General features: G+C 45.1%; 1 protein-coding gene across 1 annotated transcript in view; it reads left to right on the forward strand.

The window, feature by feature from the left end:
- Positions 1–27432, forward strand: part of ATG9B (autophagy related 9B) — a 250985-nt gene that overhangs the window by 92276 nt on the left and 131277 nt on the right. Inside the window, exons 7-8 of the mRNA XM_030195602.1 lie at positions 10584–10725; positions 11088–11836. Coding sequence (XP_030051462.1) covers positions 10584–10725; positions 11088–11836 — 891 coding nt within the window. The remainder of the gene's footprint in view (positions 1–10583; positions 10726–11087; positions 11837–27432) is intronic.

Consider the following 27432-nt stretch of genomic DNA (forward strand, 5'->3'; position numbering starts at 1 on the left):
GCCTTCTTTGTTATGTCCTGCAGGAACTAAAAAAGCAGCAAAGGGAGGTAGAAGGTTTCTGTGTCCAAGGGAAAAATAACTTGTGTCTCAGAAAATGGTGGTAGAGGCAGCCATTTTATCTCAGGACACAGGAGAGGTATTAGTGTCTGTTCTTCCTTCATCCCACATTTCAGAGAAGACTTCTACTGGCTCAGACAGCCTAGGCAGCCATTTGGAGTCCAGAAGAGACCCCCTTGTCCCCAGCAGGATATAGGGTGATTTTTCCCTTTCTTTTTCATAAGACTTTCCTTATGTGGAAGTCTAAGCTTCTTTCTCTGGGACTGGGATCTATCAAGAGAGTGGGAATAGAGGGTCCTACTCAAGTGAAGAGACCCAGCTAGGTGCCCTAAAAGAGCATAAAGTTAGCTCTATGGGATCATGGGACTTATCTGACCAATGGAGCATTGCCCGTGCTTTGGGCAGACCCTTTGGAAAAAGATTAAACTATAGTGCTTGAAAAAGATGATCTCATGGTTGTACGTCTCCTCCGGAGGAAAGAGCTTGTGGGAATGATTATTCAGGCTCTGGAAGCATCAATTACTTATGAACCAGATGTACAGGCTCCTTCATCTGGAGATCCTATTCTGGAGGGTATCCAGAAGCCCACTAAGGCCTTTCTAGTTCATCAGGCTATTCAAATCCTGATCATGGCAGAGTGGGAGATCTGGACAGCGGGCTATGAGTAGGAAGGGCCATGGGCAAACTCCATCTATTGCTGCCCGAGGAGTAGAAAAAGTTGAAACTGCCTAAAGTAAATGCCTTGTGAGCTTTAATAGAGACAGAGAAAGGAGTTGAATGTAATATGTAAACCACGTTGGTTGTACCATAGAAAGGCAGTAAATCAAAATGCATTACCGTTACCTCAAAAGGGCAAAGCACCTGCTAAAGTGACCATTATATGTTTGTTGAAAGAAGCTATTTCTTTGGCTTATCTTCAGCACAGTCAAATCCATTGTCCATACTTGATTAAACTGACAGCATTTTACTCAGTATCAACATTAAGGTGTCTTCCCCTTCCTCTCTGAGATATACTGTAATATATAATATGAATGTGATATAAAATATGCATACTTGTTATTTATTTATTGGGATTTATTAACCGCCTTTATGAAGAAATTCACCCAAGGCGGTCAGGTACAGTTTAACGTAAAACTTACAATTTTGTTAACAGCATAATAATAGTAAAATAACCAAGAATAAACATAAATGCAATAAATGAGGTAAACTTGAAAACAGTAAATTGAAACCTAATAATAGAACTATGGTGAAACAGTATTAAAAATATACACATTTAACAGCAGTGGAATTCAAATACCAGAGATATAGTACAGTGTTAGCATAATACTAATGGTACACCTAATAAGCATGCATTAGAGCATTCAGCTAACATAGATATGATGCTAAATAGTTTCTACAATACAGCTGAGGGACCAAGAGCAGATATATGATGGGAACAAGATGCGTGGTACTGAGTCAGTTGGGATAACTTGGTGGTTAGCTATGTAACCCTAGTAGCACTTTAGAAATGTCAAGTAGTAGTAGATAAGGAACTGATCTATGCTACAATGTGTGTAGCAAGCTAGTCCAGGTGTAGAATGAGTGTGTAAGGGCTTGGGAGAAGAGCCAGGCTTTCACCTGCTTCCTGAAGCAGAGCTAGTCTCGAGTTATGCTCCTCTGGGAGTGAATTCCACAACGTGGGGGCTACGCCTCAGAAAGGCTCGCTAGCGGGTTTCACACATTTTTGGTCTGTCCTTCTTATATTTGGGACACAGACTATAGAAGTCTGCCCAACATTGGCCTTATGTCCCAACTGCTGGAGTTGCTGTTGAAGCCCACAACAGACCATTCATAACTGGTTTTTTATATTCAGGTCACACAGACTGTAGAAGTTTGCTCTGTTTTGCCATAGATCGTAGAAATATGCCCAGCACTGGCCTTATTTCCTAACTACTGGAGTTGCCATCTGAGCACTGCTAAGTTTTGTTTTGATTCCATCCTCTTTCCATATAGGGATCTTTTGTGTTTGTCCCGCACATTTTTTCTGTCACTGGTTTTGTCTCCACCACCTCCCCTGGAAGGGCATTCCAGGCAGCCACCATATTCTCCTCGAAAAAGAGCTTCCTGATGTTACTCCTGAGTCAACCACACTGTAACCTCAATTCATGTCCTCTAGGTTTACTGCTTCCTTGTCTCTGGAAAAGATTTGTTTAGAAAAATACCTTTCAAGTACAGTACAATCCCGATTATCAGACCTTTGCTAATCTAACCATCCGGCATATCCGACAGACCCTCCCCTGGTGATGTCATCGCATTTATTTCTATTAAAAATCTTCGTTTTAGAACAATTTTTGAAAATCAGCAACTCTATACCTTTGTTTATGCATTGTTTGAGGGGGTTTTGCAGTGTTTTCCATATTATCCGACTTTTCACTTATGCGAGAACAGGCCGGTCCCATTTACGTTGGATGATCGAGACTATACTGTATTTAAACATCTGTATTGTATCTCCCCTTTTCCTCTTTCCATCTAGGGTATATTTATTCAGGTTTTCAAGTCTCTTCTCAAACATCGTTTGGCACAAACTCGATACCTTTTTTTGTTGCCTTCCTCTTAATCACTTCAAGTCTTTGTATGTCCTTAGTGAGATACAGCCTCCAAAACTGAACACATTACTCCAGGTGATGCCTCACCAATGTCTTTTAAAGGACTATTAACACCTCCTTTCTTCTGCTAGTTATGCTGGATGTAGCTCACTTGCGGCCTCCACTACATTACATTGTTCCTTCATGGAATCTAAATTTGGTCTTGAGTTTTGGTGGCTCACCTTTTGAGTCTTTGAGAAAAATTATCTTAAAAGATCTGTCTTTGAAAATGTCCTTTCTGTTGCAATATCTTCTTCCAGAAGTTTTTCTGACACTGGGATTTCTTATTAGGATAATTCCTTTCTTTCTCTCAAGGTAGTTTCTGTCTCCCATATTAACCAGATAATAAAATTGCCATCCATCAGACAGGAAGTTTGGGGGGGGGGGGGGGGGGGGGATGAGTTTAAGATTTTGCAATATTTGGATGTGTGAAGAAACAAATTTTGAAGATCAGATTTTTTTGTCTTGTTTAGTGGACAAGAATACTAATTAACTGTGACTACATAGAACCTCTTATAGCGGAGAGCTCACACTTTTTTAGTCTGTCTCTGCCAGCTGATAGACATAATCCATGCATTCTGGACTGGTCTGGTTGGACTTGAGGAAAGAAAATTAGCAGGTATGTCAAATTATTTCCTTGTAAAGCGATGTTAGTCTTTGTTTAGTAATGGGTTTGCTCCATCATTTTATCTTTCGTATATATAAAATTTTCAGGTGGCAGTCTGTTGTTTTCCTTCAGCATATTAAATGGCTTGTATACCACACTTAATAAATTTTGGGGTCCTTTTACAAAGGCACGCTGAAAAATGGGCTGCGGTAGTGTAGTCGCATGTTATGGACGCGCAAAGATCCATTTTTCAGCACACCTGTGAAAAAGGCCTTTTAAAAATTTTTGCCGAAAATGGACGTGCGGCAAAATAAACATTGGTGCGTCCATTTTGGGTCTGAGACCTTACCACCAGCCATTGACTTAACGGTAAGGTCTCATGTTAACCGCTCGGTAATCGCCTATGCACGTCAAGTCGGAGTTACTGCCCGATTTTTGGCGTGCACCAGAAAATAAAATGTGGACACACGTAAAAAATGGAATTACCGCATGGGCCACGCAGTAGCTGGGCAGCAACTCCGAATTGGTGCGCGTGTAGGCGCCTACGTGGCTTAGTAAATGGGACCCTTGGTTTTGCTATTTTTTGTTGTGTAAAGATTTGAAAGGCAGTTGACTAAAATAACTGATGACTAATATATCCTGTGGGAAAAACTACTGATTATATTTTTGTAAAGGCTGCAAGAAAAATACAGGGATTTAAAATGAAGCACCAGCTTAGTTTACTAAATATATCTGGAGTCTGGTTTCTTTCTTTGTGTTTTGTTTTGTTTTTTTAATCTGATGGGACAAGGAGCTGGATGATTGACAGTTGTGTTTACTTTTAGGAAGAGAGAATTTTGATGGTTTATAGTTATGGTTTATTTCAGTTTCATATACTACCCTTACTGCAAACATCACAGAACCGTTTACATAATAAAATCAATAAAAAAAATTAGGAAACGAACATCATAATAAAATAGGAAATCAACCATTCATACAACAATGGAAGAAAAAAAGGAAAAAGAAAGGAAACAAAATATAGGTCTCTGTTTCCAAAGCCGCGCTAGCAGCTGGCAGTGTGGTACTGCCGACACAGCGACTGTGTCAGCATTGCCGCGCAGCAGCCACAAGCACGGCTTTGTAAACGGGGGATAGTCTTATTCAGTACAGTTGAAAACAATACAGAACAGAATAAAATAGAACAGATCAGTGGATTCGAGATGACAAGGCACCGAGGACCGGCCGATCCCCAAAAGCCTTTTCAAATAAAAAAGTTTTCAGGCTAATCTTGGATAAGAAAGCTCTAGGCAGACTTGGGTAGGATTTTTTCACTCATGAATAGGAAATTCTGTATATGGCACACAACAGAAGTATAGAGAGCAAGGACAAAGAATTAGAAAAAAACAGAGGAATAATGATCAAGTAGAATTTTATGAAGGGAACATGTGATATGAGTAATTTCTTAAAGATTGTAAAGAGAGGGCAAGTTGTGTTTCAAAAAAGAGAAAGCTGAAGAGCAGCCAGTCCTAGCTGTGAAAACATGAAGGGAAAGTGGGAGACCAACTTGAGTCTGTTGCATTGCGCCACAAAAGAAACTGCATAAGGTAGATCAATGCCATAGTCCGTTTCAGCTATCATGTTAACTGTTATACTTCTTATAGAACATGAGAGAAGTGATGAGAAGAAAAGAACTACAGACCTATAGAGGAAGAGAGCAAACATAGATGTAGAAATAGATTAAGGGTGACAGCAAGAGAAAATGAATGGCACAGACCGTAGAAGTCTGCCCAGCACTGTTCTTGTACTAAAAGTTCTGAAGCTAATGTCGAAGCTCCTTAAATTTACACTCCAGCCCATCCATATCTATTCAGTTGTGATTAGGGCGTAGACCATAGAAGTCTGCCCAGCACCGATTTTGCTTCCCAATTATCGTCGTTGCCACCCAATGAGGGGCATAATCGAACACGAACGCCTATCTCCATGGGCGTCTATGTCCGAAAACGGGTACGTGAAGAGGCGGGACAGACAGTATTTTCGAAAAAATGGACGTTTTTCAGCTGGGGTTTTTTTTTTTTTTGCGATAATGGAAACTAAAAACGCCCAGCTCAAAAACGTCCTAATCCGAGCCATTTGGTCGTGGGAGGGCCACGAATCGTAGTGCACTTGCCCCCCTGACATGCCAGGACACCAACTGGGCACCCTAGAGATCAGTGCGGTGGACTTCAGACAACGCTGCCACATGCATAGCTCCCTTACCATGGGTGCTGAGCACCCAACCCCCTCCCCCAAAACCCACTACCCACAAATGTACAACACTACCATATCTCTTAGGGGTGAAGGGGGCACCTACATGTGGGTACAGTGGGTTTTGGAGGCCTCCCATTTACCAGCACAAGTGTTACAGGGTAGGGGGGATGGGCCTGGGTCCACCTGGCTGAAGTGCACTGCGGTACCCACTAAAAGTGCTCCAGGGACCTGCATACACGCAGGCTTCTAGGACTTGTTGCTGCTATATAACATTGGCACACCAGTTGACACCTGAAGACTAATCTCTCCTTAAACGTCCTTTATTGGAATAAGCATGCATACTCACAGTTAACTGCAGATCAGAGGTTGTGCCCCACTGGCAAAGAGTCTCCCTGGTACTGAGATTAGCAGTAGGTCCGAGCTGGCAGAATGGTGTACAGTGCCCTCTTTCAGCCACATTCAAGGTAAGAACTAAGTTCTGTAACGTGGCTAACACGTGAAAGGGATCTAAAACTGGCTTACAAAAATGGCCACTACCTCATGGACTACCGGAAACAAAACAGGGCACACTCTGACCCAGTAAGCAGGGGGAAAAGCACCATGGGAGTAGAGCCTACCAACTACCAACATCGTGAGCATTTAACACAAGCTAGCGGAATCACGGAGCCCAATACCCTATACCCACTACAATGCATTGCTGGTGTGACTCTGCAGTGTGCATAACAGAAAAGGTGTCACACTCACCCGAGACCCACATCAGAACCAGGGAAAGGCTGTCACAGGATAGAACACATTCTGCTGTCATGGAGGTGGGTACGGAATTTGAGGCTGGCATATAGGCTGGAAAAAAAGTTTTTAAAATGGGGTCTTTTTGGTGGGAGGGGGTTAGTGACCACTGGGGGAGTCCGGGGAGGTCATCCCCGATTCCCTCCAGTGGTCATCTGGTCAGTTGGGGCACTTTTTTGGGACCTGTTCGTGGAAAAAAAAGGGTCTAAAAAAAGTGACCCAAAATCGCGGTAAAAACGCCTTTTTTTCCCGATTATCAGCTAAAGACGCCCATCTCTCCTTGGCCGATAACCACGCCCCAGTTCCGCCTTCACCACGCCTCCAACACGCCCCCGTCAACTTCACCCGTTTCCGCGATGGATTGCAGTTGGAAATGCCCAAAATCGGCTTTCGATTATACCGATTTGGGCGCCCACAGGAGAAAGACACCCATCTCCCGATTTGGGTCGCAATATAGGCGTTTTTCTCTTTCGATTATAAGCAGGAATGTCCGCTAAAATACCATAGATCCATTCCTTCAAAACAGGATTCCTTTGTGTTTATCCCACACATATTTGAATTCCATTACTGTTTTCATCTCCACCATAAGTTTGTTTATTTATTGCAAACATATTATATTGTCAAATTGCCATCAAGGTGGTTTACATGACAGTAATGAGGGAACAGAAAAAAAAACATTAATAAGTTAAAAAAGGGCAGGGAGAATCTTGCACAATCCTGAAGACAATATGAAAAAAAAAAAAAAGAAAGGTAGGGGAAGAGGGGATTGGGGCTCTTAGATTCCGTCCAAAAGACAAACATGCCTAAAGAGCCAGGTCTTCAAAACCACTTTGAATTTAGAGCAAGAAGATATAGAGATCAAGTGAAAGATTATTCCAGAGAACAAGTGCACAGTAACAAAAAGCCAAGTTGCTATGAGAGTTGTTGAGATGCAGCCAGGCAATGATAGGGATCACCATAAGGTTAGAATTAGCTGATCTAAGCACAAAAAGTGGACAGTAAGGCGAGACCAGGGTGGTCAAACAAGCAGGAGCCAAAGAATAATAGGCCTGATGAGTCTGAAGGAAAAATTTTAAATGAATACTAAAGGTGGCTGGAAGAATGTGATCATATTTATTAGCCTTATTAGAGAAGTTTCACTCCAGTATTTTGAACAAGTTGTAGACGCCAGATTCAATACTTGAAATGTTTTAATAGACAAGAAACAAACCATTTAAAAAAGAATGGACACCGTACATCTAGGTGTCATGATACAAAGCTGCAAGGAAGTAAACCCAGAAGCAACATTAGGACATATTTCTTTATAGAAAGAGTGGTCAATGTCTGGAATTCAAAAAGGCATAGGGTAAACGCAGAGGATTCCTTAGTAGCAAGAGGGTTGAAACCAAATGTTGGGCATCTCAGCTCAAAACAACAGTGAAATTACATTTTTGCATTTCTAAGAAGACAGGAGGACAGCCAACACAAGAACCGTGGGGGGGGGGGGGGGGGGGGGGGGACCTGCACAGAATAGCAATTACAATTCTAGCCACCTTTACTGAGCAGACTAGATGTTCTATTTTAGTTGGTCATTTCGCTATTAAGGTCCTCCAAATTAGGTCTGAACTATCTAAAACTACTCCAACAGAGGAAAATGACCAAAATTGGGAATCTTTTCAAACACTACAGTTGAAGATGTAAGATCACTGCTGTTGAAATGCTCCTGAACCAACTGCTCCCTGGATCAATACCCAAAATACCTACTCAAATCCATCCCTATGGAAGCAGTAAACTGGTTACTCAATGATCTCAATGAGCTGTTAAAAACTGGCTCTCTTTCTCCCGATATGTGCAAATTCGTTCTCACTCTGTTGTTGATCTGGGCTAGATGTAACATCGCCTGCAAACTACCGTCCAGTGAAAAGCATACCCAATTTTATTAAAGTATTAGAAACCCACATCAGTAAACGACTTTTATCTGGAAAACATTTCTATATTACACTGGTCACAATTTGTTTTCAGATCGTCACATAGTACGTTAACATTGCTGCTAGTTCTAACTACATATGTCAAACAACACCTATACAAAGGCAACCAAGTAATTCTTCTCTAATTTGATATATCAGCAGCGTACGATGCGGCTGACCACACCTTGCTACTCGAACGCCTGGACCAGATAGGAATAATCGGAACTGTGATCAAATGGTTCATTGAATTCCTTTCAAATCAAAGCTAATCTGTTAGGCAAAACAACCAACTTTCCAACTACTGGTCTCCTAATTATGGGGTTCTGCATGGATCTCCCCTCTCACCTATCCTGTTCAATCTCTTTATGTCATCCCTTGCCTCAATACTCCTGGGTCTTAATGAACTACTATTATCCTACGTGAATGACATACTGCTTCTCTTACCAGTGACAGCATCAAAAAAAGATACAACTCAGTCTGTAGCGAATTGCATGACTGTTGTTAGCACCTGGGCTCTGACCAGTAAATTGAAACTGAATGTGAAAAAACCAAGGTCCTGTGATTCCGAAATCAGGGAATTGAGGTTCCATCATCAATATTTGTCCAGTGGTCAAATCTTTACAGTCAAGTCTGAAGCCAGAGTACTAGGTGTCTTGATTCTTCACTCACCTTCTCTTCCCACATTAACCAGCTATGGAAGAAAACACTATTCAAAATGAGATAGCTACATCTAGTCAGATCATTCTTCGACCAAAAAGCCTTTGCACTACTAGTCCAGATGTTAGTCCTACCTCACTTGGATTACTGTAGCGTTCTGTTTCTTGGTATTAAGTGTCAATATCAGAAAAAAATTGCAAATCATACAGAATACAGTTGCTAGACTAATATACAGATTGAATAGATATGCTAGTGTTTCAATTCATCTTTCAACTCATCACGGCTACCACACTCCTCTAACATCTTAACAAACTGGACTGGCTTCCCATAGCAGAAAGACTCAGGTTCAAAGCTACTTGTTTAGTGTTTCAAATTTTACAGGGTTTCACCTCTGAACTGCTGACTAAGACCACTTTGCAATGCTTGGTCCAGTCTAACAGACTGACAGAGCTGATGTTAGTGTCACCATTTCAAAAGACAATTTGAAATCAGAAGATTTTTCAGCTCTCTATTCCCTGTACTTGGAGTTAAAATATGGAACTCTGTACCTACTACCATCAGAACAGAAAACAGCTACCTTAGCTTCAGGAAGAGACTAAAAGCCTTCCTCTTTCGAAAGACTGCCTCATAACAATCCATTGACTTCTACCTGCTAGCATCATCCATTATCCTTTCCTATAATGTTTTTGGTCTCATGCATTACAGCAATGGTCTCTAATTGTTCTCATACCTCAAACTTTTGTCTCACCTAGAATGTAAACCACACTGAATCCTGGAAAGGGGATATTAGTGGTATACAAGAATTGATCTGATTTGATACCTGCCATCATGTAATGTGTTACCATATAAGGTGCCTGCATTTCCCCACCAGACTCAGTTTTCAAAGGGACACCAAGAGAAGTTTAGAAATTGCCCTCTTCCCAAATCTCTTCATCAGTGTGGCTTCAGCAGTTGATCTGTGTGTGTAAATAATTACATGTGCATTTTAGGCTTAGCTATCAATGCATAAGCTGTAACTAGATCTGGTATAGACGATGAGTCAGGAACAATGTGTACGAGTTAAAAATTCATCTTGCTCAATGCATTTCTGTGAAACAGGAGATGACACATGCTCCTGTTTACTAACATCCAACAAGGCTTTAACCTTAGTTAAATATACTTGGAGGCATTTGTGCAGAGGACAGCTGAGAATATGGGAGGGATTAGTACTCTCCTTTCCTTGGAACCGTTGTAAAAGCTCACAAAAACAGCAGAGAGAAAAGATACAGTGATCTCCCTATCTACACAGAAACTGGTAACTCCTCTGTTGTGGAGCTTCATAACGAGCCCACACATTGTCCTTCATCACACTTTGGGCCAGACATCCTAAACTTTATTCCCCCAGTCACACAAAATGGGAAAGCCCTTTGGTAAATGTAGTTCATGTCCTGTGAGTGAGGTATAGTCAACCTCAGGCAGTATCACCGAGTGTGTCCCAGGTTGTGTGTCCTGTGAGGGAGGTACAGTTACACACAAGCAGCCTTGCTGAGTGTCTCAGGTTGTGTCACTTGTATATAGTCGTCTATATCACTGATATGAAGTTTTGCTGATGTATCCCATTGTATTGTAAACTAAAAAAGGGGAATTTGGACTCTGATCCCAGCACACTCGCATTCCCTCTGTGTTTGATTCCTTTCATAGGATCCAGGAGAATAGTTGGATCATTTTTCTGCTGGTCATGGCTGCCATCTTTTGGCTTTATCGCCTCATCAAAATGATCTGTAACCTGCTGAGTTACTGGGAGATCCGTAACTTCTATATCCGAGCCCTGAAAATTCCTTCTGTGAGTGTCACTTGGAAAGGTAGATGGGACAGGGTGGGGGTGGGGGGGTGCATGAGGAAGAAGGAGACAAAGCCGCAGTTTGTTTCTGAGCCCTGAATACTTTGCTGGAGTGGGATTTGGAAGAGTGGAACAGAGATTCAACAATTATACTTGAGATCTGAATATTCTTTCTGATAATGTAATTGTTGGGGGTCCCCCTGAGGTGTGGTTGAGGTGACTCCTACTCTGTATCTTTCTTTCTGGTTGTACAGTTGTCCTCTCTTGCCTCCCTCTGCTTGCATTGCTTTGCTTGGTTGTGTTACTGTTTCCTGCTCTTCCTTCTCTTGTGTAATGGTAACACACCTCTGTTCTACTCTTTCTAGGTAGAACTGCGTAACTGTACTTGGCAGGAAGTGCAAGGCCGCCTCATCTCCCTGCAGCGTGAGCAGCAGATGTGTGTCCACAAGAAGGAACTAACAGAGCTTGACATTTATCACCGTATCCTACGCTTCAAGAACTACATGGTGGCCATGGTCAACAAGTCCCTGCTGCCAATCCGCTTCCAGCTGCCTCTGGTTGGGGAGGTCATCTTCCTCACCCAGGGCCTCAAGTACAACCTGGAGCTGCTCTTCTTCTGGGGTCCAGGCTCCCTCTTCCAAAACAAATGGAACCTGCAGCCCAAATACAAACGGGCGGGAAACAGACTGGAACTGGCCCAGCAGCTCAGCCGTACCATCTTGCTACTGGGTCTGGCTAACCTGCTGCTATGCCCCTTCATTCTGGTTTGGCAGATCCTTTATGCCTTTTTCAGCTACACAGAGATCATTAAACGGGAGCCTGGGAGCCTTGGCGCACGCCGCTGGTCCCTCTATGGGCGCCTTTACCTCCGGCATTTCAATGAACTCAACCATGAGCTGCAGACCCGGTTGAGCCGTGGTTACAAGCCTGCCAGCAAGTACATGAACTCCTTCACTTCTCCGCTTCTCACCATCATTGCCAAGAATGTGGGTTTCTTCTCTGGCTCCATCCTGGCTGTGCTGATTTGTCTGACTGTGTACGATGAGGATGTCCTTACAGTGCAGCACATCCTGACTGCTATCACCATCTTGGGGGTGGTGATCACAGTGGCCAGGTAACTACCAGTCTCACTCATACTGCCTATAGACTCCAAAGTGAAGGACACAGAGAGAGCCATATCCTCATAGTCCTTGATACTTCGATTTAGCAGGAAGCAGACATCAGCTCTGAGAATACCATCCCTTAACTTAATCTTTAATGCTCAGTCATAGTCGCTTCCATCCATGTTAAAATTTCCTTATTCCCACTAATAAGTCTTTCCTCTTGTGATGGTTCATACTCTTTTTTTTTTTTTTACTGCTATAAAACCAATATACCAAAGCTAGTAACACTCTTACACAATCCTAAATAATTCTTAGTAAGAAACAAATTTAGAAGGAAAATATTTTTTATTACAATGCTGTAATAAGAAGATATACAGCAAAATTTCCAACTCAGACTTTAGGCTTTATGTATTAGAAGCAAATGGTGTGTGCGTGCATGTTAAATTCTTTGTGATTTAACATATCCTCTTCTTAGCCAACTGATGCTGCCCTTACAGATGATGACAATAATGTGAATATCAGGGACAGGCACATTGGAGGAAGGGTGACAGACTCAATCTTATCAGGACAGTCCAATCCAGTCTTGAGTTTACTCCCACTGTATGTACAGACTTTTAGAAGTCCATTGCTACATTTTTTCTTAAATTTTATTTATAGAATTATTTCAATAATGGAATCACAAGTACAACCTTTGTGACAAAAGAAATGCCACACTTCTTATTTATAAATGCTGGAAATGCTCAGTGTGTTGAAAGTGCCCACATTGTGAAACAGAGCACAGACTTTTAGCTGCACTGAGCAAGGGCAGTTTTCAGGCATCCACTTCATGTGGAAAAAACATTATGAATATTGTCTTCATAATTTTGGCCTCTTGAGAAAAAAAGAGAAACTTGTTCTTATCTGCTAATTTCCTTTCCTTGAGTCCTGCTAGACCAGGCTTGTCCAACCTTTTTCTGTTGGGAGCCATGTTTTATATTTTGTAGCATTCAGAGTGCCAAAACACACGTATGTTCACTCATGCTCTCTTTCTGAGAATCATACACACTCGCGTGCTCTCTGAGAACACCCAGAACAAAAATTTTAATTACACATTTATTTACTTATAAAAATTTATATAGTCATTCTAGATGATATACAATAAAATTGAAAGGAATACACAATAAACACTCCTAAAATTCAACCTCTAGGAAATAAATAACATTTCAATGTCTTTCTGAAAACAGGAACAGACAGTTTCCTGATCTCATGATGCCAGTATTTTTCAATCAGGAATTTTCAACAGGGGATACGCCTGCATTTTCCTCTCTTCTCTCTCCTTCTGCATTTCTCTCTTTCCTTCCCAGCCTGGCCCCGCAAACATCTGACAATTCCCTCCCTCCCCCTGCTCCTCTCTCCCACTGTACCTTAAATCACCCCCAGTCTTTACCCAGGCATCAGCACTCATAGATTAAGTACATAAGAATGCCACACTGGGAAAAGACCAAGGATCCATTGAGCCCAGCATCCTGTCCACGACAGCGGCCAATCCAGGCCAAGGGCACCTGGCGAGCTTCCCAAACGTACAAACATTCTATACATGTTATTCCTGGAATTGTGGATTTTTCCCAAGTCCACTTAGTAGTGGTTTATGGACTTATTCTTTAGGAAACCGTCTAACCCCTTTTTAAACTCTGCTAAGCTAACCGCCTTCACCACGTTCTCCGGCAACGAATTCCAGAGTTTAATTATGCGTTGGGTGAAGAAACATTTTCTCCAATTTGTTTTAAATTTGCTACACTGTAGTTTCATCGCCTGCCCCCTAGTCGTAGTATTTTTGGAAAGTGTGAACAGACGCTTCACATGCACCTGTTCCACTCCACTCATTATTTTATATACCTCTATCATGTCTCCCCTCAGCCGTTTCTTCTGCAAGCTGTATTAAGAAATGTATTAAGTTATGTCCAATAAAAAAGGTGGTATCTTATTTTCTTTTCCATGTTTTATTTTGTTTGATTTCTATTGATAACCTTCTGCAAGCTGAAAAGCCCTAGCCTCCTTAGTCTTTCTTCATAGGGAAGTCGTTTCAACCCTGCTAACATTTTAGTCGCCCTTCGCTGCACCTTTTCCAATTCTACTATATCTTTCTTGAGATGCGACGACCAGAATTGAACACAATACTCAAGGTGCGGTTGCACCATGGAGCGAAACAACGGCATTATAACATCCTCACACCTGTTTTCCATACCTTTCCTAATAATACCCAACATTCTATTCGCTTTCCTAGCCGCAGCAGCACACTGAGCAGAAGGTTTCCGTGTATTATCAACGATGACACCCAGATCCCTTTCTTGGTCCGTAACTCCTAACGTGGAACCTTTCATGACATAGCTATAATTCGGGTTCTTTTTTCCCCACGTGCATCACCTTGCATTTGCTCACATTAAACGTCATCTGCCATTTAGCCGCCCAGTCTCCCAGTCTCGTAAGGTCCTTCTGTAATTTTTCACAATCTTGTCGCAAGTTAACGACTTTGAATAACTTTGTGTCATCAGCAAATTTAATTACCTCGCTAGTTACTCCCATCTCTAAATCATTTATAAATATATTAAAAAGCAGCGGTCCTAGCACAGACCCTTGAGGAACTCCATTAACTACCCTTCTCCATTGTGAATACTGCCCATTTAACCCCACTCTCTGTTTCCTATCCTTCAACCAGTTTTTAATCCACATTAGGACATTTCCTCCTATCCCATGACCCTCCAATTTCCTCTGTAGCCTTTCATGAGGTACCTTATCAAACGCCTTTTGAAAATCCAGATATACGATATCAACCAGCTCCCCTTTGTCCACATGTTTGTTTACTCCTTCAAAGAATTGAAGTAAATTGGTCAGGCAAGATTTCCCCACACAAAAGCCGTGCTGACTTGGTCTCAGTAATCCATGTCCTAGGGTGTGCTCTGTAATTTTGTTTTTGATAATAGCCTCTACCATTTTCCCCGGCACCAATGTCAGACTCACCGGTCTATAATTTCCCGGATTTCCCCTGGAATCTTTTTAAAAAATCGGCGTCACATTGGCCACCCTCCATTCTTCTGGTACCATGCTCGATTTTAAGGATAAATTGCATATCACTAACAGTAGCTCCGCAAGCTCATTTTTCAGTTCTATCTGTACTCTAGGATGAATACCATCCGGTCCAGGAGATTTGCTACTCTTCAGTTTGCTGAACTGCCCCATTACGTCCTCCAGGTTTACCGTGAAGTTAGTAAGTTTCTCCGAGTCGTCCGCTTGAAATACCATTTCCGACACCAGTATCCCACCCAAATCTTCCTTGGTGAAGACCGAAGCAAAGAATTCATTCAATCTCTCCACTACGTCTTTATCTTCCTTGATCGCCCCTTTTACCCCTCTGTCATCCAGCGGCCCAACCGATTCTTTTGCCGGCTTCCTGCTTTTAATATACCGAAAAAAGTTTTTGATATGTTTTTTTTTGCCTCTAATGCTATCTTTTTTTTGTAATCCCTCTTGGCCTTCTTTATCTGCAGAACAAATGCAGTGTGGCTGGAGTAAAATATGTAACCTAATACAAAATGGCACAGCTCCAGCCAGTGTGGCTGGAGCTGTGCCTTCTTTATCTGCGCCTTGCATTTGCTTTGACACTCCTTATGCTGCTTCTTGTTATTTTCAGACGGTTCCTTCTTCCATTTTCTGAAGGCGTTTCTTTTAGCCCTAATAGCTTCCTTCACCTCACTTTTCAACCATGCCGGCTGTCTTTTGGACTTCCGTCTTTCTTTTCTAATTCGTGGAATATGTTTGGCCTGGACTTCCAGGATGGTATTTTTGAACATCGTCCATGCCTGTTGTACAGTTTTTACCCTCTCAGTTGCCCCCCCTAAGTTTTTTTTTAACAGTTCTTCTCATTTTATCATAGTCTCCTTTTTTTAAAGTTAAACGCTAATGTATTTGACTTCCTGTGTATAGTTACTTCAAGGTTGATACCAAAACTGATCATATTATGATCACTGTTATCAAGCGGCCCCAGTACCATAACGTTCCTCACCAGATCATGCGCTCCACTAAGGACCAAGTCTAGAATTTTTCCTTCTCTCGTCGGCTCCTGCACCAGCTGCTCCATAAAGCTGTCCTTGATTTCATCAAGGAATTGTACCTCTCTAGCGTGTCCCGATGTTACATTTACCCAGTCTATATTTGGGTAATTGAAGTCACCCATTATTATCACATTGTCCATTTTGTTTGCGTCTCTGATTTCTTTTATCATTTCTGCATCTACCTGCTCATCCTGGCGAGGCGGACGGTAGTACACTCCTATCACCGTCCTTTTCCCTTTTATACATGGAATTTCAACCCACAATGATTCAAAGGTGTGATTTGTGTCCTGCTGAATTTGTAATCTATCTGAGTGAAGGCTCTCGTTAATATACAACGCTACCCCTCCACCAGTCCAGTCCACCCTATCACTGCGATATACAGTGGGGGAAATAAGTATTTGATCCCTTGCTGATTTTGTAAGTTTGCCCACTGACAAAGACATGAGCAGCCCATAATTGAAGGGTAGGTTATTGGTAACAGTGAGAGATAGCACATCACAAATTAAATCCGGAAAATCACATTGTGGAAAGTATATGAATTTATTTGCATTCTGCAGAGGGAAATAAGTATTTAATCCCTCTGGCAAACAAGACCTAATACTTGGTGGCAAAACCCTTGTTGGCAAGCACAGCGGTCAGACGTCTTCTGTAGTTGATGATGAGGTTTGCACACATGTCAGGAGGAATTTTGGTCCACTCCTCTTTGCAGATCATCTCTAAATCATTAAGAGTTCTGGGCTGTCGCTTGGCAACTCGCAGCTTCAGCTCCCTCCATAAGTTTTCAATGGGATTAAGGTCTGGTGACTGGCTAGGCCACTCCATGACCCTAATGTGCTTCTTCCTGAGCCACTCCTTTGTTGCCTTGGCTGTATGTTTTGGGTCATTGTCGTGCTGGAAGACCCAGCCATGACCCATTTTTAAGGCCCTGGCGGAGGGAAGGAGGTTGTCACTCAGAATTGTACGGTACATGGCCCCATCCATTCTCCCATTGATGCGGTGAAGTAGTCCTGTGCCCTTAGCAGAGAAACACCCCCAAAACATAACATTTCCACCTCCATGCTTGACAGTGGGGACGGTGTTCTTTGGGTCATAGGCAGCATTTCTCTTCCTCCAAACACGGCGAGTTGAGTTCATGCCAAAGAGCTCAATTTTTGTCTCATCTGACCACAGCACCTTCTCCCAATCACTCTCGGCATCATCCAGGTGTTCACTGGCAAACTTCAGACGGGCCGTCACATGTGCCTTCCGGAGCAGGGGGACCTTGCGGGCACTGCAGGATTGCAATCCGTTATGTCGTAATGTGTTACCAATGGTTTTCGTGGTGACAGTGGTCCCAGCTGCCTTGAGATCATTGACAAGTTCCCCCCTTGTAGTTGTAGGCTGATTTCTAACCTTCCTCATGATCAAGGATACCCCACGAGGTGAGATTTTGCGTGGAGCCCCAGATCTTTGTCGATTGACAGTCATTTTGTACTTCTTCCATTTTCTTACTATGGCACCAACAGTTGTCTCCTTCTCGCCCAGCGTCTTACTGATGGTTTTGTAGCCCATTCCAGCCTTGTGCAGGTGTATGATCTTGTCCCTGACATCCTTAGACAGCTCCTTGCTCTTGGCCATTTTGTAGAGGTTAGAGTCTGACTGATTCACTGAGTCTGTGGACAGGTGTCTTTCATACAGGTGACCATTGCCGACAGCTGTCTGTCATGCAGGTAACGAGTTGATTTGGAGCATCTACCTGGTCTGTAGGGGCCAGATCTCTTACTGGTTGGTGGGGGATCAAATACTTATTTCCCTCTGCAGAATGCAAATAAATTCATATACTTTCCACAATGTGATTTTCCGGATTTAATTTGTGATGTGCTATCTCTCACTGTTACCAATAACCTACCCTTCAATTATGGGCTGCTCATGTCTTTGTCAGTGGGCAAACTTACAAAATCAGCAAGGGATCAAATACTTATTTCCCCCACTGTACTTTGTAGCCCGGTATGACAGTGTCCCACTGGTTATCCTCCTTCTACCAGGTCTCAGTAATGCCTATTATATCCAATTTTTCATTTAGTGCAATATATTCCAACTCTCCCATCTTATTTCTTAGACTCCTAGCATTTGCATATAGACATTTCAGAGTATGTTTGTTGTTCCTATTTGCATGATGCTTAGTACTTGACACTAATGATCTGCCATCTTTTGTCTGATCTTTGGTTGTGTTTAAGGGCACCTGGCCTACCATGGTCTGATGTGCAACCTCACTATCCAGAAACCCTATCTTCCCTGTTTGTGAGGTATCCTTACAAGTTACCTTATCCCGAACCATGCGCTTTTGAGTGACTGTTGGCCTTCCCCCCATTTCTAGTTTAAAAGCTGCTCTATCTTCTTTTTAAATGCCGATGCCAGCAGCCTGGTCCCACCCTGGTTAAGGTGGAGCCCATCCTTTCAGAATAGGCTCCCCCTTCCCCAGAATGTTGCCCAGTTCCTAACAAATCTAAAACCCTCTTCCCTGCACCATCGTCTCATCCACGCATTGAGACTCCGGAGCTCTGCCTCTTTGCCTGCAACCTGTACCGGAGCTTTCTTTCTGAACCATCCTACTCTTCAGAAAACAGGAAGTTGCATCTGAAGAGGGCAGGATGATTCAGAGAGAGAGCCCATGTAGGCTGCTGGCAGCCTATGAGTGCTGCTGCCATTGGCACGCCCGGGCGAAGACTAGAAGTGATTTTAAGGCACGGGGGGGGGGGGGGGGGGGGGGGGGGGGGGGGGGGGGGGGAAGGGAGGGATTTTCAGAGAAGGGAGGGACTGATGGCGGACATACACAACACACACATCTTGATTGGATATGCCATTGCATGTTGCAGCCTATTCTATTCCTCTCCTCAACAGCCTGTTAACGAAATGCTTTCATGCCCCATCTTTTCTTACAAAAAATCCATTTTAGTTAACCAAAAACTGTAACGTTTATTGTTAACTCTGTAATTGCTGCTGTTCTGATACAACAACCTACTACTACTTATCATTTCTATAGCGCTACTAGACGTACGCAGCGCTGTACACTTGAACATGAAGAGACAGTCCCTGCACGACAGAGCTTACAATCTAATTAGGACAGACAAACAGGACAAACAAGAGATAAGGGAATATTTATTTATTATTTATTGCATTTGTATCCCACATTTTCCCACCTATTTGCGGGCTCAGTGTGGCTTACAATACATTGTGAATGATGGAAATACAATGTGTTACAGTACGAGTATGGGTTACATTATGAGGAGTTATGGGAAGACAAAGTCAAGTCAAAACATCATTTGGAGCGTAGAAACAATGGAATGTTACAATGGGGAAAAAATAGGGCGATAGAACAATAGCACGAAAACCTTAGAGTATAACAATTTTATATGTGAGTGGAGTATTAATTGTGGAGAAAATACGGGGTAAGAGAATTCAGAAGAGAGTGTATTGATGCATTTCTGTTAGTGTGTATGGACTTCATGTGTTTTGATCCTTGCAGTAAATTTTCTCAAAGAGATAAGTCTTCAATTGTTTGCGGAAGTCGGTTAATTCGTAGATTGTTTTCAGGTTGCGTGGTAGTGTGTTCCAGAGTTGCGTGCTCATATAAGAGAAGGTTGATGCATGCAGTACTTTGTATTTTATGCCTTTGCAGTTAGGGAAGTGGAGATTGAGGAAAGTTCGGGATGATCTTTTAGCGTTTCTGGGTGGCAGGTCTATTAAATCAGACATGTATGTGGGGCTTCACCGTGGATGATTTTGTGGACTAAGGTGCATACTTTAAAGGTGATACGTTCCTTGAGTGGGAGCCAGAGCAGTTTCTCACGTAAGGGTTTTGCACTTTCGTATTTTGGTTTTCCGAAGATGAGTCTGGCTGCTGTATTCTGTGCTGTTTGAAGTTTCCTCAGTATTTGTTCTTTGCAACCTGCGTATAATGAGTTACAATAGTTCAGATGACTGAGTACGAGTGATTGCACTAGGCTGCGGAAGACGGATCTCGGAAAGAATGGTCTTATTCTTTTCAGTTTCCACATGGAGTAGAACATCTTTTTCCATATCATCATGCTGATCAATCCATAGACTGGTGGGTTGTGTCCATCTACCAGCAGGTGGAGATAGAGAGCAATCCTTTTGCCTCCCTATATGTGGTCATGTGCTGCCGGAAACTCCTCAGTATGTTCTCTATCTCAGCAGGTGGTGGTCACACACAGCAGCAGCTCTGGCTAGGTCTCCAAGCCTAATTCTTAGGTTTTGTTGAGTACCTGGGGTTGAGGGCTCTTCTTGAGCAAGTGCAAACCTGGTGGTGCCAGGTCCCTCCTTTTCTCCCCCCTCCCGCTGGCTCCGTTAAAAAAAAAAAATTTGAACGTCCTTTAAGGGCGTTTATTTCGACGTTTATATCAGCGTTTATTGCAGCTGCTCACTGGGACACCAGTTCGTTACAGCTCGGAGCGAGAAGCAGGTAATTTTACCTTTTTATAGCGGGCAGGGGGTTCCCCGTTCGGTCTCCACATGGCATATAGCGTCGGAGGGCGAGGGCGCGAAGATTCGCTCCCTGGACCGCGTGTGTGCGTCTAGCGGGGATGCGGGGGTTTTCAAAGCCTGAATCGCCTTTGTTGGGCATCAGTTTGGAGTCCGGTCAGTGTCCCGGTTCTTCCTCCGGTGCGGCGGTTTTTCCCGCCATAAGCGCCCATCCCCCGCTGCTCGCCCACTCCATGTTGGCCGGCCACTCTGCTCGGACGGCTTCTTCTTGGGCCGCCCTCGAGCTGGGAGACGTTAATGCTATGGTCGCCCTTGATTCGGGCGACGGCAAGAAAGCGGCCAAAGTTAAGCGCCGTTCTTCCCGCGCGGCTCCTTCTCGGAGTTTCGCGCCGGACGCCATTTTGGATGCGCAGCATGTTCCTCCCCCGCTCCGGTTGAGGGCGCGTCTAGGGCCGTGGCCCAGGCGGCAGAAGTGCACAGTCTAGGGGCTTTCTCCCCTGAGTTCATTTTGCTGCTGCATCAGGCTTTTCTTATGATAAACGCTGCCCCGGCTCCCCCCTCTGATCAAAGGGCTGAGGCCTCCGGAAGCAAACGCCCTCGGGTGGACTTCCGGGCCCTAGAAGACTCGGTCTCCTCTGATGTAGATGAGGGCAGCGTATCTGAGTTCTCCCAACGGTCCTTTGGGGATTCCTTGGAGGAGACGGATTACCGCTCGGTTGGAGCGGATGACCCCTCTGCAGCACGGATCTTTCGCTCAGAGGATTTGCCCAACCTGTTAGTGCAGGCCATGAGAATTTTGAAGAGTTCCTCTCCGGAGGACGTCTCTCCCTCAGCCTCTGTTGGCTCTGCCATTATGCGGGGGACTAAGCGCCCACCTAGAACCTTCCACGTGCATGAATGCACACCTTGATTTCGGCTCAATGGGATTTCCCAGAAGTGAGCCTTAAAGTGGCTAGGGCTATGTCCCACCTCTATCCTCTGCCTGAAGGTGAACGGGAGGCCTTTCTCGGGCCTACCGTGGATTCTTTAATCACTGCGGTGACTAAGAAAACGGCGTTGCCGGTGGAAGGTGGCACGGCCCTAAAGGATGCCCAAGACAGGAGTTTGGAGGCGGCTTTAAAGTCGTCCTTCGAGGCGGCTGCTTTAAGTTTACAGGCCTCAATTTGTGGCTCCTATGTGGCCAGGGCGTGTCTGACGCTTGCGCAGCGGGCTTCCCCCTCGGATCCTTCCTTGAGGGCTGATTGGCCGGCCCTGGAATCGGGCTTGGCCTACTTGGCAGGCTGGCTGTATGATGTCTTGAGAGCCTCGGCTAAAGGTATGGCTCAGACAGTCTCTGCACGGCGGTGGCTTTGGCTGAAGCATTGGTCTGCTGACCACGCCTCTAAGTCTCGCCTGGCTAAGTTACCTTTTATAAAGGCAAGCTGCTCTTTGGGGTCGAGCTGGACAAGATTGTGACCGATCTCGGCACGTCTAAGGGCAAGAGGTTACCGGAGCTCAGGGCTCGGGCCAGTGATGCCCGCCCCGGTTCCTCCAAAGGACGGTTTCAGGAAGCCCGTCGGTATTGCCCGGGCAAGTCGAGCTCCCCTGCCCCCTCTTCCATCAAAAGGAATTTCTCCCCCAAGCAGCATTCCTTTTGCAGAGACCGCCGTCCCGGAGGTGCCTCCTTCGGTCCGCCCCCAGGGTCTCGTACCCAATGACGGGGCGCTGGTCCATGGCCCAGAGCAGATTGGAGGACGCCTATCCTCGTTTCTGGGCGAGTGGACCAGGGTAACTTCAGACGCTTGAGTGCTGGAAGTCATCAGAGACGGCTACAAGCTAGAGTTCTGCCGACCCTTAAGAATCGGGTTTGTGCACTCTCCCTTCAAGTCTCCGGTCAAGCTGTGGCAGTGCAGCAGACTTTGGACAATCTGATCCGCCTGGGTGCGGTCGTTCCGGTGCTAGAAGATCACCCTGGCAAGGGACGTTACTCCATTTACTTTGTGGTACCTAAGAAAGGAGGTTTTGTCCGGCCTATCATCAACCTCAAAGGGGTCCATCAGGCCTTGGAAGTTCGGCACTTCCGGATGGAGACTCTCCGCTCTGTTATAGAGGCAGTGCAGGCAGGGGAGTTCCTGGCATCCTTGGACATCAAGGAAGCTTACTTGCATATTCCCATCTGGCCTCCTCATCAACGCTTTCCGCGTTTTGCAGTTCTGAGGACTCTCCCAGTTCAGAGCCCTCCCTTTCGGGTTGGCTACTGCTCCGCGGACCTTCTCCAAGTTATGGTGGTCATCGCGGCCTTCCTACGCAAGAAAGGAGTACAAGTCCATCCTTATCTGGACAACTGGTTGATCCGAGCCCCCTCTTATACAGAGTGCAGCAGGGCTTCAGACCGGGTGATTGCTCTTTTGAGCTCCCTGAGGTGGATCTTCAACTGGGAGAAAAGCCAACTGCGCCCGACTCAGTCCCTGGAGTATCTGGGAGTTCGATTCGACCCCCAAGTGGGCAGAGTGTTCCTGCCAGACAATCGGATTGTCAAGCTTCAGGCTCAGGTGGACAAGTTCCTAGCAGCCTCTTCTCTTCGGGCTCGGGACTATGGGCAGCTTTTGGGATCTATGACGGCCACAATGGAAGTAGTGCCCTGGGTCAGGGCCCATATGAGACTTATACAGCTCTGTCTGCGGCAGCGATGGACTCCAGCTTCGGAGGATTACGCTGTGCGCCTTCCCTTGGATCCAGCGGTGCGCAAGGCGCTGAGCTGGTGGCTGAGGTCAGACAAGCCGTCCACAGGAATGCCTCTTGTGACCCCGGAGTGGGTTTTCGTCACGGCGGACGCCTCTTTGTGGGGCTGGGGAGCCCACTGCTTGGGAAGGACAGCGCAGGGGCTTTGGTCCCCTGCAGAGGCAGAGTGGTCTATCAACCTCCCGGAACTCAGAGCCATTCGGTTGGCGCCTGAAGCCAGTACGGGTCCTGTCGGAGAATGCCACGGCTGTGGCCTATGTCAATCGCCGGGGAGGTACCAGGAGCGCCCCTCTAGCCAAGGAGGCCATGAAGCTATGCCTGTGTGCAGAAGCAAACCTGGAACAGCTGTCGGCGGCCCACATTGCGGGAGTCATGAATATTGCTCAGGCGTTCTTGGACATCATGAAGCGCTGGGGCCAGCCGAGCCTAGATCTGATGGCGTCTTCAGCCAATTGTCAAGTGCCGCGCTTTTTCAGCAGAGGACGGGACCCTCGATCTCTGGGAGTAGATGCTCTTCTCCCACAGTGGCCGACACAGGAGCTCCTCTTTGTGTTCCCGCCTTGGCCCATGTTAGGCAGGGTGCTAGGCCGGGTGGCAAAGCATCCGGGCCGGATAATCCTGGTGAGTCCGGATTGGCCCAGACGTCCCTGGTATGCGGACTTGATCAGGCTCTCAGTGGACGGACCTCTGCAGATGCCAGCGGGGCCTGTTGCATCAGGGTCCCGTGGTGATGCAGGATCCCTCCCCCGTTGGTCTTACGGCCTGGCTATTGAGCGGCAGCGTCGGAGCAAGCAGAGCTTCTCAGACAAGGTCATCGCCACTATGCTGAGAGCGAGGAAGCGCTCTACTTCTACTGATTATGCCAGGGTTTGGCGTACCTTTGCATCGTGGTGTGAGGCAGGCTCACTTTCTCCCTTCACTGCTCCAATTTCATCAGTGTTGGTGTTCCTGCAAGAAGGTCTGGAAAAAGGCCTGTCACTCAGTTCCCTTAAGGTCCAAGTAGCGGCTCTTGCTTGCTTCAGGGGTTACTTGAAGGGTGTTTCCCTGGCATTTCAGCCAGATGTGGTGCGCTTTCTCAAAAGTTATTCTCCTGCGCCCCCCTCTGCACGCAGTGGTACCTGCGTGGAATCTCAATCTGGTGCTAAGAGCCTTGCAGAAGCCGCCTTGTGAACCCTTGTCGAGGGCATCTCTGAAAGGATTGACGTTGAAAGCAGTCTTTTGGTGGCTATCAATTCAGCCAGAAGAGTTTCCGAGCTCCAGGCGCTATCATGTCGAGAGCCCTTTCTGCGGTTCACTGAGGCAGGAGTGTCTATTCGCACAGTGCCTTCCTTCCTGCCCAAGATTGGTCCTCGCTTCCATGTGAATCAGCAGCTCTGTCTACCCTCCTTTCGTAGGGAGGACTACCCAGAGGAGTACTCTGCTCTCAAATATTTAGATGTGAGACAAGTCATCATCAGATACTTGGAAGTGACCAATGATTCCGGAAGTCGGATCATCTGTTTGTGCTGTTCGCAGGTCCTCGTAAGGGTCTGCAGGCTGCCAAGCCTACAGTGGCACGATGGGTCAAGGAACCCATTGCAGCGGCTTATGTGGCCGCAGGGAAGGTGCCGCCTATCCAGCTGAAGGCTCACTCCTCTAGAGCACAAGCGGCCTCGATGGCAGAGGCCGAGTCCGTCTCCTTGGAAGAGATTTATAGGGCTGCAACTTGGGCATCGGCTCATACCTTCTCCAGACATTACTGCTTGACTGTGGCTGCTCGGGCGGAGGCCCGGTTTGGAGCTTCAGTGTTGCGGTCAGGGATTTCTGTGTCCCGCCCTGGGTGAGTACTGCTTCGGTACATCCCACCAGTCTATGGATTGATCAGCATGATGATATGGAAGGTAAAATTATGTATCATACCTGATAATTTTCTTTCCATTAATCATAGCTGATCAGCTTGGAGAAGAGACGGCTGAGGGGAGATATGATAGAAGTGTATAAAATAATGAGTGGAATGGATCGGGTGGATGTGAAGCGACTGTTCACGCTATCCAAAAATACTAGGACTAGAGGGCATGAGTTGAAGCTACAGTGTGGTAAATTTAAAACGAATCGGAGAAAATTTTTCTTCACCCAACGTGTAATTAGACTCTGGAATTCATTGCCGGAGAACGTGGTACGGGCGGTTAGCTTGACGGAGTTTAAAAAGGGGTTAGATAGATTCCTAAAGGACAAGTCCATAGACCGCTATTAAATGGACTGGAAAAATTCCTCATTTTTAGGTATAATCTTGTCTGGAATGTTTTTACGTTTAGGGAGCGTGCCAGGTGCCCTTGACCTGGATTGGCCACTGTCGGTGACAGGATGCTGGGCTAGATGGACCTTTGGTCTTTCCCAGTATGGCACTACTTATGTACTTATGTATGATCAATCCATAGCCCCTCCCAGATATCTGTACTGTTTATATTCTGGTTGCATTTCAGGTTTAAGTTTAGTCTTCAGTTCCTGTTCAGGAGGACTTCGTGTTCAAGTTTTTTTCAATTGGATTCTTCAGGAGTTGAGACGATTTTGTGTTACATTGAGCTGCTGCATTCCTCTCCCCTCCGTTTTACGGGGCTGGATTGAGACCTAAATTCTGCCGGCGCTCCCTCCCGCTTCGTGCGGCTGTAGGGCAGCTTTGTACCCCTCCCGCTTCGGCAGTGTTAGGGTCAGTCAGCTCCTCCCGCGGTTGCAGGATAAGCCAGATCCCCCCGCATCGGCGGGTGTTGTGTCCCTCCCCCGCTCCGCGGGGATGAGCTGGGTTGTTCCCCTCCCCCGTTTCGGCGGTGGTGAGCTGGGCAGAGTGTCCCTTTGTGGGTGTAATTCTCTAAGTGCTGAGTCCTGCGGATGGAGCTTTGATATCGACATACTGAGGAGTTTCCGGCAGCACATGACCACATATAGGGAGGCAAAAGGATTGCTCTCTATCTCCACCTGCTGGTAGATGGACACAACCCACCAGTCTATGGATTGATCAGCTATGATTAATGGAAAGAAAATTATCAGGTATGATACATAATTTTACCTTGATTGTGTTGTTTGTGTGAGTCTCAAGTGTTAGGTGGCGGTCAATAGTGACTCCAAGGATTTTTAAAGTTTCGGAGATTGGCAGTTGTAGTTTAGGTGTGTTAATAGCGGTAAATTTATTCGTGTTGTATTGGGAGGTAAGTATGAGGCATTGAGTTTTTTCTGCGTTCAGTTTCAATCGGAATGCATTTGCCCAGGTGTTGATGATGTGTAGACTTTGGTTGATTTCGTTGGAGATTTCGTTAATGTCTTGTTTGAAGGGAATATATATCGTTACATCATCTGCGTATATGTAAGGGTGAAGGTTATGATTTGATAGAAGTTTTGCCAAGGGGATCATCATTAGGTTGAAAATAGTTGGCGAGAGGGGGGATCCCTGCGGTACTCCACATTCAGGTGTCCATGCAGCAGACGTAGTTGAATTTGATGTGACTTGATATAAGTACAAGGTTAAGAATCCCTTGAACCAGTTTAGGACATTACCTCCGATGCTGAAATATTCAAGTATGTGTAATAGAATTCCGTGGTCAACCATATCAAAGGCACTTGACATGTCAAATTGTAGGAGGAGTATGTTGGTGCCTGTAGCAATCATTTGTTTGAATTTGGTCATTAGGGTAATTAGTACTGTTTCTGTGCTGTGATTTGACCGGAATCCTGATTGGGCATCATGCAGTATTGCGAACTTGTTAAGATAATTTGTGAGTTGTTTGGTTACCATCCCTTCGGTTATTTTGGTTATTAGTGGAATAGATGCTACTGGTCTGTAGTTAGTTATTTCGCTTGCGTTTTTCTTTGTGTCTTTGGGTATTGGGGTGAGTAAAATTTTTCCTTTTTCCTTTGGGAAAAGTCCATTTTGTAGCATGAAATTCACGTGGTTCGTTAGGTCTATTATGAATTGTTGAGGAGCTGATTTCATGAGATTATTTGGGCAGATATCTAGTTTGCAATGGGATTTGGCGAATCTTTTGAGCGTTTTAGAGATGATGTCCTCTGACAGTAGTTCGAATTAGGTCCAGATCCTGTCTGCTGGGTATATTCCGTCTTCTGGGTCTAGACAGTTTAGGAGTGTGGCGTATTCAGTAGGGCTAGTGGGTATTTTAAATTGTAATTGTATAATTTTTTCCTTGAAGTATTTCGCAAGGTTGTCGACCCCTGGTGTATCTTTGCTGTTGTTTGTAACTGGTGTGGTGTCTAGCAATTTATTTACAAGGTAGAAGAGTTTGTGTGTGTCTTTGTAGTTTGGTCCAATTATTGTTTTGTAGTGTAGT

Source organism: Microcaecilia unicolor, chromosome 1 (assembly GCF_901765095.1).
Source record: "Microcaecilia unicolor chromosome 1, aMicUni1.1, whole genome shotgun sequence".
In the NCBI taxonomy this organism is placed as follows: domain Eukaryota; kingdom Metazoa; phylum Chordata; class Amphibia; order Gymnophiona; family Siphonopidae; genus Microcaecilia; species Microcaecilia unicolor.